This window comes from Ceratina calcarata, unplaced genomic scaffold (genome assembly GCF_001652005.2).
Source record: "Ceratina calcarata isolate Rehan_Ccalc_2016 unplaced genomic scaffold, ASM165200v1 scaffold310.2, whole genome shotgun sequence".
Lineage (NCBI taxonomy): Eukaryota > Metazoa > Arthropoda > Insecta > Hymenoptera > Apidae > Ceratina > Ceratina calcarata.
In genome coordinates this window covers 281,087-293,268 of record NW_017153562.1, presented here as the reverse complement: position 1 = coordinate 293,268, position 12,182 = coordinate 281,087, and the positions used below count along the sequence as shown (strand labels likewise).

The following is a 12,182-nucleotide window of genomic DNA, read 5'->3' as shown; positions in this document are numbered from 1 at the left end:
TTCCCAGTTATCGGTCCGATCCGTTATTAGTCGTTTCTCGGACGCTTGCCTATAAAATCCGGGAACGTTACGTATTTAACTGGTCTCTAACGATTTAACAGTTACATTCGTTCAAGCAAATTCCACCTAGCATTTAGAGACAGCCGTCGCACCGCTACTTTTTTATTTATCTTCGTTTAGCTAAATAAAAGTATACGGTGCATGCGCTGCACGTAGTACCGGGAGATCGCGGGCACGAATGTGATGTGCACTGGCCCGCCACTCGGCCACGCTCTGCTTGTCCTTGCAAACGCGACTCATTACGATCCATCTCTCTCTCTCTCTCTCGCTCTCTCTTTCGATCTCTTTTTCTTCGTTCCTCTTCTCGTCTTCTCTTTGCATCTCGTCCTTTTCCAGATCGCAGGACACGATTAAAACGAGCACTCGTGTCGTCGACTCGTAATCTTATTCTGACTTACTGGTTTTTCCCTCCATCTCCGACGATCCGCGTTCATCGCGAATTATCGGCGAATGACGAGTACATTTGCATAAACTGGTTCTCTCCTAGACGCGAGAGAGCAGTTCTTTCACAATGCGAGCGTAATACCCGGTAACCGATACTTTCACAGGAACGAGAGATCCTGCTACCCTGTGCACCGAAAGTATCGCGATACACCGTCAACTATGGCAATTTACAAGATATAGACGTATCTATCATCCTTTTTTTTTATGAATGGGTAAAATCGTGTAGGAATTTAAAAGTAGAAAGCGCCACGAATACTTACGACGTAGTATCTAGTGCGAATATCCGAGAGGTGTCGAGGATTCTTGTAATCCGAAACTACCCACATCCTTCGGATGGCACGGCGCGTACTCACTACCGGTTTTCACGTGCTCTCATCCAGACGGGGTTTCTCGATGCACAGACTCACGCACTGTGTATGTTCTAAGTAACGTGGTCCGACTTGAATCAGTGTTTCATTTCATTCGTCGTGTACGTGAATCCGTCCGCTAGTAGTCCGTCAAAGATCCGTGAACTGGGGCACCGGTCTCGTCGATCACGAATCGCGGTTTCGAGGTTCACCGCAAATTCGATCCTGGCCAGATATCGTTTTTCACAAACGTGATTTCGCGACGGCACGCAGTACGACGGTTGCGAAACTTTGAGTGCATAAATTCGAGTGTCGGCATCCGACGATGGACGTCAAAGTCGTTGCGAGGACAATGTCGACGTTAAAAGCGAAATTAAGAGTGAGCCGTGGTGTTCGTTAAAAAAAACTCTGAGAATTTTAAATCGGAGACGCTTGAAAAATTTGATGAGACAACGGAGTTCCGAGGATCTTCTCCTTCCGTGAAACTTTATTTCCGACATGGACATTCCTCGATTTCCCTGGAGAAGCAGCAGGTTCTCTCTAATCTAGGACCGATTCCAGGAACAGTCGCCTTCCTGATACAGTCTTCTTTTTTATCGCCGTTCAACCTGTCCCTGCTCCGATCGTTGTAAATTCTTACGCGTACGCAATCGTTAAAGCGTAAGGAGAAAAACTGGTTTCGTTGGCCCGTAGGAGGAAGCCTGGCACTGGCAGAGGCTTCCATTACCGTTGTAAGACTACGGCTACGGGCCGTGTTACGCAAGAGGAGGTCCGACCAAAACCTCGTGTTCCCCATCGTCTCTTCCCTGTTCTCGAAACCCAGAACCCGACAACCCTTTCCCTATGCGTTCTCCGATTAACGAGGGACAACGTCGCGACTCGATGCTCGCGTGGCTTCCTGTTTCTCAATATTTTCCAACGAGTACGCCAATGTTTGCCAGTTATTTTAATAGGTATCGAGCAAGGATATCGATGTCGGAGATGGTACCGTGACGTAACTGGGCCAGAATCAACGACGTAGAAACAATGGGCGGAAGGTGCGAGGGCGAAGAAAAACACGAGATACGAAAACAGCGAAAGGAAACAAAAACGAGAGGAACGTGTATCAACGGGGCTCTCGTTTCCCGGACGAACGATGCAGTTCGCGTTTCCCTTCGCGCATTATACCATCGTACACCCACGTTCCATCCTGTCTGTCCGGGCCCTCCTCTTCTCGGTACGCGTTAACGTTTACCGAGTGCTCCACGCTGTGCTTTTTCGTGGCCACGTGTGTTCTCCGACGGAAAATAAAGAACGATGCAAGCGAAAAACGGTGTTTAAACGCTCCTCGTTTTAAACCCCTGCTCTCGTCGTTTCTCATCGGGCTCGACGATTGATTTTTTAAATAATCGATCGTCATTAGCCGAGTAGCTTCTTCAAGTATTTCACGTCTAACGGATCGTTCGGTTATACATCGAATTTGCTCAGGGGTTTCGAAAATGAGTAGACCGTTGATTCAATGGGCAATGTAGAATAATTGGACAATGGTCGAGAAGAGTTTGCCGCGTTATCGACTCGTGTGTATCAGGAAAGGACGACGACCTCGAAACAGGCATGCTCTGGTGTACTGAAACGATCGATAGTTGCCCGACGTCTACCGAGGCACCTGTGTGCACGTATTTCCGGCACGGAATAGAAATCTACTCGTGAACCGTGGACGTCGTCCCCGAATCGCTCGTTGCGATGGAATTTCAGAAGCCGAAATCCCCTCGGCTGTCTAAAATTGAAATCGCGGAGGAACGATGCTCGAAGAATCGGGTTAAATGCGAAAAGGTGCTCTTCCGAGAATCGCCCAGGCCTTGTACGCTACGTGACTCGTCTCCATCCAGAGCAAACCAGTCCGTTGCGATCTGGAACGGGTTCGAGTACCCGGAACCGTTCGTATCGGCGTATCATTGCCAGAAGTCTGAAGAGACTTTGATACGAAAAATCGTAGCTACTATCAGTAGAATATTTGTAACTTGCGATAAAAAATGACGATGGACGAAGATCGTGATAGAACGGTAGCGATGATCGAGAACGCGTTCGTTGGTCCGTCGTTTGGCATCGCTGAAGATAGCTTCGGCAGATCAATGACTTCCTCATGGCATTTGCGTTCGCGGCTGCACGTGTGCTCGGAGCGAGAGTGCATCGCGACGCGTGCACAGAGTAGAATCGAGCTGGTTTTTCGCGGTTTATAACTACCGTGGCCGCCTTCTACGTTCTCCAGTTTCCCATGAATCCGCGAAACGTTGAGAGAGATATCCTTGATGCCGGTGAAAGGACACGATCGAAGGGAGATACCTACGAGCGATGGAGAGTTCATTGTCGACCGGTCATTGTTGCCCCAGGCATCGTTCGTCGTGCGTATGTCTATGTAGATTCACGAGATCGACCCTTCCTCGTACATTGTTCAACCCGCGTGTGTCATCGTTCATATTCCGATACGTAGGGAATGAGACTCTGACGAGGGACTGCAGATTTTACGCAAAATGAAACATTTGTAGCAGCAGGTAGCATCGGTTTAAAAGAATCCGTAGTCTGATGAGTCTGGAGTACACGGGGGCTCTCTTGAGTGATTCATTGACTGATCTTACTTTCCCGGGACTAGGAACTTCCTCGAGTCGACTTTACATTTGACTAATTAAATCGTCTAATTAACTTGTGTTACTTGAAACTTCGCGATGCCGGTATCAAAATTGTAAAGCCTCGTCGTCAGAGTCGATCGATCCGAGGTGAACGACCTGTTAATTCCTTGTCGTTATTGTTTCTACTAGACGTATCAGGACGAGATGAACTGGGAATTGGGAAAAATGTATGTTTTACGTGGAGAACCGTAACGATCACTGTTACGGTGGATAAGTCGCGTTAGGACGATCGCATTATCCAATCGTCGATGCTTGCAGAGAACGTTTACGGCGACCCTAAGTCGTGACCGATCCTTTGGTGGGAATCCGCCCTGAGATCGACTCTCATACGCCTCGAAAGGAGTTTCCACGTCTCTTCCCCTTCTCTACAGGAATCCTTTCTCTTCGATCTTCCTTCGAGTTCGTTCTTCTCCCTTTCTCTTGATATTTCGAATCGTCGTCGTTTCGGTTTCTCGCGATCCGTCCAGTCTACTAATCGCCCGATTCGCGAGCAAATCTGTTTCCAAACCGTTCGACGAATGGTACCGAAATGAAACTTGTGACACGAGTCGAACGACGGAAACGCAACGTTTTCTAAATTAGTTTGAGTCATCTTTTACGCGATTTCCTATTCTGGTCGCTGGCTCTAATGGCACGTGCTCCAACGGGATGCTCGTATGCTGCACCGATTCCCTGTGGAACCTTCGACCAGTACGTTCCTTTCGGTTTCCTTAAAGTTCAGACGGATTCCCTTCTCAAAATAGCGGCTGAGACACAGACAGAATCCGAGACGGAAGCTATGTGATGCCATTTACAAATATAGTTTACGCGTCTGAGAATGACACCGTCAATGAAATTGCTCTATGCAAAAATTGTAATTTCACAGGATCCCGTTTTTTATTGTAAGAATCGTTGTTCTACAACTCGTGATCCTCGCGTGATGTGGCGTGTGCCTGTTCGATACAGGAATGATCGGCGTTTCTATTGGAACCAGACAGCTGGTTCTACACGCGCACAAAGGGGTTTTCGACCCGGTAATACTGATCGTGTTACCTGCAGCATTAGGCGATGACAGGTCGATGGGCGGTAGGAGAGAGAGAAGGTTGGATCGACGAGAGCAATTAACGTGGCAATTAGTCAAGCGAGGGACCAAGGCGTTTGTAGCAATTAATTCGAAATTGAACGCGTCGACGGCATCGGAAGTTGCGTCGATGGTCCTGTTCGTTCCATCGGTACTGAGGTATCCGTGACTTCCGTTCAAGCATACGTTATGTAAAAGAAGGTCCCGGAATTTGTAAAGGCAAACGCTGCACTATTGAAATTTCATTTAAAAAATTAAGAAAGCTTGGTTACGCCTTTGACGGTGAAGAACAGACTCGACAGTAATTATCTTCACGTTTGAGACCTCACGATCGATCTGTAGATGATTACTCATCAATTTTATGATCCTCTTTGCGCGACCGAGTCTCGTCGTTAATAGGCCGCATATGGGAAGAGACGTACGTAATATGAATTTAGAAAATGAGATGTAAATAGGATTTATTGAGTGTATAAAATTTGCGATTTAATTAATATTAGATCGAAGTTCATCGGGAATGCTCGCGGGCACTACCGGTATAGAGACTGCGATGTATCGGTGTTCGATCATCGTTCTACCGGTTTTCTGTACATAACGGTTCGAGCGGGTGGAGAGGACGGTAGTGGCGATGTTCGGTGAGGACCGGTTCCTCGGCGACCCGTTCTCTTGTGAGATAATAGAGAGCAGGTGCTTCGATTCTCGCACCAAATTTTCCTCACCCAATTAGGTTCGTTATTATTTACAGCTATATTACGTCGAGTTTTACCGCGCGTGGGACTTTCTTTTCACCGTTGCACCGTTCTAACCGGAGGAAATTAACTTTGAGCGCGCGAGAGCCTCGGGCGGTTGCCTGGAAAACCGTGAACCGGGAAAACCGTGCTTCTTTACTCGCCTAATTTGCACACCGTCGACGTATACGTACGTACATCTCCAGCCATTAAGGCCATTACGCGTGGGAATAGTGAGACGATTTTCAGTTCCTAGTTCGCGCAAATCGTCTCGACCTCTGCTCGACACGCTTTTCCTCGGTCTCCCGGGTCACTTCGATCGCATACACAACTTTTTGAGAGATCCTTCCGGCAGATTTAAAGCACGCGATCGCGAAGAATTTGCATCAACGGCGAGGGAGAAAAGTCGGATGAAGCATGAGCAGCGGGCCGTGGAAAAACTTTCGAGGTCGCCGAGCATTTCGTTCGCAAGATATCGCTCAGCCCACATTTTATGCGATTAACTCGAGTATCGCCGTTCTCGATTCGGGAAAACTTCGTAATTTTCGAACTTTCCTTTTAACGTCGTTGTCGGGTTCGAGCAGGTTTACACACGAGGGAAACTCCCCGAGGAAGGTGAAAAACGCGGGAAATCGTCGAGTCCCGCGAGCGCACGAGGTTTTGCCGGCTACGACCGACGGCATTCCTCGTTAAAGACGATAAACGGTCGATCGTTTGCGGCAAACGAGCATAGAAATGCCGTTCGCAGAATAATTTCATGTATTATTTATCGCGCATTCCGCCTTCTGCCTGCTCCGCTTTTATACTCGGTGTCCCTCGCGATTTATCTCACTAATAAATCGTGCGAGCGCGACTCGATCGCGTTTCTCCGTTCCAAGAAATATTTCGGAGTCAGCAACGTGCAATAGGCGCAGTTACTTATTTAGATTACAGATCGATCGTACCGGGGCGGACGTTCATTTCGTTCTCAATTATTTTTATTCGCGCATCGTTACAAGTCGATTAGTGATCGATGGATCACCCGGTAGGTCGAGCGGTTTCCATCGCGTGGGAATACAAAGTTCCCAGTAGTCGTCTACGCTCGCCGACGATTCGTTCCGATGCACTTTGACGGCGAGACAGAAAAATCTGCTGACGGCCTCTTTGGCGATAAAATATTTTAACGGTACTCTCGATCCTTACCCACGATCCATCTTCCCACCCAGTGAAAAATGCATTTCGCAAGTCGTTTCTCGCTGTCGATACGTTCTTCCGGTCCATCGAACCGTGGATGAGCGTAACACGGGGTCACGGAACCGTCGAAACGCATCTCGGGCTTCAGACTCTATCGTGATGGACGCGTTGATATTTTTCGATCTCTAGTCTCGCTGGAATTTTCACCGGCGCGGCATGCAGGCTCGCTGTGAACAAGCAAAACATCTCCTCGGTGTCCCTTTAACGAGTGTCGACGACCCGATGCCGCGGTGGAAAGGTCAGGAAACGCGAAAGCCAGCTTTTTAGCGCAACATGTGCGAGACATGTCCTTTCCGCGTTACCAGTTTTCCGGATAGAAAATCTTGCGACTTCGATGGACGTGCTCTCATCCACGTTTTTGTTCGCTGAACGCCCTCTCGTTCCTGTTTCTCTCCTTGCTCGGTTCGATCGATTCGTTTGAATCGTTCGTAGTCAGATCGTAGATATGTGCATTTATCTGATTGGACTGACCGTTACAACCACTTTCGCTGAACATCTCGCAGCGTTTTTACGTTCAAACGAGAGCGTCCATCGCGATAAATCGTGCACTTTCCTTCGCTTTAGTGTACAGCCTTGTTTTCCATTTTCATTTAAACCGTAGTTTCACTGACTCGCAACAACATCAGGATTTCCATTCATACGTTATCAGTATTAAAGCGAGTTCTATGACGAATTTGTATCGTCATCTTCAGCATGACACACGATCGCAAAGGGTCAACGATTTGCAGTTTCACTTTGAGAAACAGTGAACGGGAGAGTGTGAGAAAATCTTTAGTTTGGCCAAGAAACAATTCGAGGCCCACTTTGGAGGATCCAATTTCCGCGGGCTATTTTCTCGTTGAGCCGAAAGGCCTCTTTTATTATATCGATGACGCCGTGGCGGGAAGGAGAGAATCTAATTTTCGTTGATTGGCACAAAGGACGTCAGTCACCAACCGCGATAACTCGAGAGACCCGTCCGACATGCGACGACGACGCGGTATCGTCGGTGAGTCATCCGGTTCTGGGTCGATGGAGTCAACGAAAATTCCATGAACGCGACGCGATCCTCCTCGGGAATGAGTTAACGACCCTGCTGACGCCTCTCTCGGGCCAATCGGATTATTTTCAGAACGCGAGTCACTCATTTCCTTGGACGAACGTTCAACTTTTATGAAACGAGAACTCGTGCAAGTTTTAATTAATTAAGACGTTGTTCAGGTGAAACAATTTCGAGAGATGAACCTACGATACGAGAAAACAAATTCTGGCTCAAAGTCGTCGTGCCGTTTATTCGGACCGGAGAAGGCTTCGTGGCTTGTTAAACGAACAATAAACGTGACTCACGAATCGGATCCCCTTTACGTATTCAGAAGCGAAGGCTGATTCTTAATTAGTTTGACCCTTGCCTTGAATTCTTCTCATCGATTCGAAGAGTCGTCGTGCCGGTTCTACTTAGATCTTCAAATCTCCGGATCTGTTTGAACCGTGGAATCGTGGGTGGTTCGGGTATTAACATAGAATCGTGGTCCTCGAGAACGTTGCGTGGGCTCAAATCGAAAAGAGGCCTCACCTGGATGCCTGAACGATCGAGTGATAAATTTTGAATTCGAATCAGCGTCTCGTTTCGTGTTCTTTTCACCGTCGAACTCGAGTGGAAGGACGACACGTATGATCTAGCCTCAGCAATTTAGTACGTTCTTATTTCTTTATTATTCTTCTAACTTCCCCGAGTCGAGCGAAGAGCAAACACTCTTCCCTCCTTTCGAGAGGGAGAGAGAGAGAGAGTGAGAGAGTGAGAGAGAAAGGAACTTTACTCATTTATTCTACACCTTCCTCCTTCTCATTTCGTCTGCCGGGTATAATCCGAAGATAATTCTTGGCCGCGGTTCGATCGAGGGTCAACGGCACCGCGCTCAAGTAAAACCACTCCGAATACTTTTTTCTCTCCTCGAGGATCTCCGGTCTCTCTAATTTAATTTGCCGTTATCGCTCGCCCTTCGACCCATCCCTCCCTAGGGATCGTGTTACGTAGCTCAATTTCCGAAACGAGCATTCGTTTTCGTCGCACCGTGACTCATTTGAGAGACCATGCGTTTTCATAAATCGTATTCGATCGACGAACTGCTTTAATTACGAGGATAGGCGACGAACGAAGTGAGACGAGTCGGTTTCGCGCAAATGTTTGTATGAAAAATTGGCGGCGACGCGCGATCGTTGTCCGGACGAATTAATTTCTTGACTGAGAACGGACGTTCATTAGACCGTTAAGCAATTGAAACGTGCATCGTCGAATTGCATCCGCGAACAATAGCCGCAAGCGGTTGACGGTGGCGTCGGTAATGACTACCGCTGTGCCAGACTGAGAGAAATAGAAGAGGAAAGGGTAAATGAGACTAGACGTTCGCGTTTCTATTTCGTGTCCCTAAAAGAAATATGTCAGCTGTCCCAGCGAGAGTAAGCGTCGCCACTGACGATATTGCCTCCAGTCTTTGTTCCTTTCCACCGTATAATCACGAATACCGTGAAAAACCACTCGCTATTCTCTTCTCTCCTCTTCCGGCTTTTCTCATTTCCCAATGCCTACAGGTCTCGACTTTCAACTCCTTTAGTTTTCCTGCGACGACTTTGTACACGATAAGAACACTATCAAAGATAGGAAAGAAGGGCAAGACAGGCAGGATGATCAACGAAGTATGTAGAGAACTAGATTAGAGCGTTTGTCGTATGAGTAAGTTGGTCATCCGACAAAACGACGAAGTGGAGTCGAATTGAATATCTCTAGGCACGATCTCAGGGAGTTTAAAAGTGTTTTCAACTCGTCTTTCGTTCCCTGAAACTAAAACACCAATACTCGTTCCGGGCCGCACGTTTCCTAAATAAGCATCTAAATAAACGCCTAGCTCGCTTGGAAAATCCCTTCGACGAACGTGAGGAGCTCGTCCGTCACTTCCGGAGTTGGAAGCACGTTCCTGTCTCAGAAAAAAATAGATAGAACGAATCGATGTTATGAAGGAATTGATTTATATTTGAACTTGAAAACTTGTTTTAATTCTCGTAGTAGTGTAAAATGGAAAACAGATATCTGTTCAAGGGGAATGAATTTGCGTTTAGACGCGAGCCTCGAATTAGCGTGTATATTTTTTTGCCAACGTTATTTCCCTATTAACTCGAAAGAGACTCCGTCGATTTGTTAATTTTCACTGGACAAAAAACCTTTTACGTGGTTCTCGTATGCATCCATTCTCTCTGACCTCGTGCGTTCCGTGTCTGTGGCCACTTGGCCAACCGTTCGTTCGCTCTTTATAAATAGACGGGTTTAAATTCTGTCGCGCTCGGGCGTGGCATGCCCCGAGATCTACGGCGATCCTAGTCGAGGAACAGATCATTCGACGCGATCCATTCATTAGGCGCCGCGTCGTTCGATCCCCTTCTGTCACGAAAAATCCTATACGAATTTCTGTGTACATGAAAACGAGACGAGAACTCGTCTCTGCTCAGAAGAGAATCTTTTCCTACCGTTCGATGGCAATTTCATTGAATGTCGTCACAATTTTTAATCACGTTTAATCTCTGTCATAATTTTGTTACAGATATTCGGGGCACGACATCACGAGCCACATCTGTCATGCCGGTTCCTATTTAAGGTAAACATCGAATTTTTGTACATTGAGCAACCTTCGACCCGAAGTTATCGTTGGCGATAAGATAACGAACGAGATCCTTGGATCTTATTCAAATCGCTTTAGAATATTTTCCAACGAGTTCGGCCGAATTTCCTGAGTTTCCAGCCACAAGTAGTTACGCTTGATTCACTGCAGAATTTATACGACGCCTGGCCAGGTGCGATAGCGCTTATCGTTCAATCTAAATTACGGATTACGTCCGAACGTATCTAGAGTAAGGTAACACGAAAATTAATCGAGTATCGATCCGTCGTTTTTCACGCGTTACGACGACACAAAATGGGACAGAGTAGACAAATAAAACAGAGAAATAGAAAGAGGTAGACCGGTATCGTCCTCGTAGCCTTAAAAGGCACGCGAGAAGTAGGATGACGCCCATCGTTCGTAGATACTTGAGCGATGAGAGAATCGACGATGTGTTGTCGTAGAATCGCTCGGCCGTAATCGTTCCGTAGTCCCGGAAACGAATTTACTGTACATGCCTCTAATATTTCGCAATTAGTAAGAACAATGACTCATAGATAAAGGAATTTTCATAGTGCGTCGAGCTGTTCTAAGTCTTAGAGTAGGTAGCACTTTGACGAAACGGGTGACTGGCAGTCATTCCACCGGATAGTCTATTGCTCACCTGTGTCAAGGCCGCGGGTTAGCTCGACGTGTGCGAACGTATGATAGATAAGAGATATTTTCCCTCTCCGGGTCACGGTAATATAATTATGTCCCGGAAAGTATAGTAGACTCACTATAGAAACAGGAATATTCGAGGGGCTTTAAAAGGTCCGCCGTGAAAAGATGTAACGCGAGCTCTGACGATACCTTAATGAGAACCGGCAGCGTTAATTTCGCTGACCTTGGTACGCGGGTAACACGGGAGCGCGGCGCGGGGACATGGACGTGGCCGTGTCAGCTGTGCGAAGGTCAGGGTCGCCCGGCGGAGCCGAGGGTGCAATCGATGCACGGATACCAGCACCCCTCGCTCCGGCTCCCAGTTACCATGGAGACCATCTCCTGACCCATTGCTACAGAGCCGGAACCGAACCGAGAGGGCCACATCGCCCCTGCGTCTCTCTCCGAGCGTGTGGACCGAAACTACGTGACCACTGACACACAGGGGACGGAATTCTCTTCCTGGCGAGACAGTGACGAAAGTGCAACGTACAGAGTGAAACCCTTTCTTGGTTCTTAAGAAGACGTTGGAGTTTGGACGGACACAGTGGTGTCGTGACAGTGAACAAAGTGCAAATCGTCTTTTCGTTCATAAACGATCGATCAGAGTTCGTTTAATTTTTACGAACGATGGAAGACTCCGCGAGCGAACGAGCTCACGGTTATTTTTTAACGACGAGTTTATCCCGATTTGCGCGAGCGTTCGTTTAAACCGGGCTGTAAATTGTAAGTAACGAGACGATACAGCGCGATAAAAACGAGATTACGGTTGGGCCAACGAATCCGAGATGGTACAGATGGTGGAGTTCCCAGTGGAACCGGTCGCCGAATGGTCTCGTGAACGAGGTAACGAAGCATTGTGCAAGGTCGGTACGGAGTAAGGTCAGCTGACGCGGATCGATATTCCCGAATTGTCTCGACACGGTCGCCCGTCTCGTGGGTGCGTGAAACTCTCGAAGTTAGAATATGGATGGCTGGAAGAGCTGGAAAAGGGCGGAGAACTCATTTCTCACGGCATGGTACCAGCGTGTCAGGGAGTCTTATGTAGCAGCATGGCTTTTCGGGGTGTTTCAGAGCAGCAGGATGTCGACGAGCACTGCCACCGGAGGCGGGGGTGGTGCCGGAGGTGGCAGCGTCGGAGGTGCCCTTACGCTGATGGGCTGCGTCAGAGAAGCGTCGCCCCCGCCACAGAATCATCAGAATCAGCATCATCGCTCCTTTGGAGTCAGAGAGTATTCCACGCAGAACAGCGTTGATCCCATTCCCAAAGGTTCGTATCTCAAAAAGTCGTCGTTCCACATTTATTTCGCCTGTAC

The 12,182-nt window shown here is 47.8% G+C and overlaps 1 protein-coding gene across 8 annotated transcripts in view; it reads left to right on the top strand.

Annotated features, from left to right (window-relative positions):
- The window catches only part of dos (daughter of sevenless), a 38,873-nt gene that overhangs the window by 8,170 nt on the left and 18,521 nt on the right, over positions 1–12,182 (top strand). For 4 of the 8 annotated variants that reach the window (XM_026813167.1, XM_026813166.1, XM_026813169.1 and 1 more), the window contains exon 1: positions 11,221–12,136. In XM_026813167.1, the coding sequence (XP_026668968.1) occupies positions 11,833–12,136 (304 nt within the window). In that variant the 5' untranslated portion in view covers positions 11,221–11,832. Of the gene's footprint in view, positions 1–10,107; positions 10,162–11,219; positions 12,137–12,182 lie in introns of those variants that run through there. The other 4 variants (XM_026813165.1, XM_026813164.1, XM_026813168.1 and 1 more) reach the window with 3 other exon arrangements.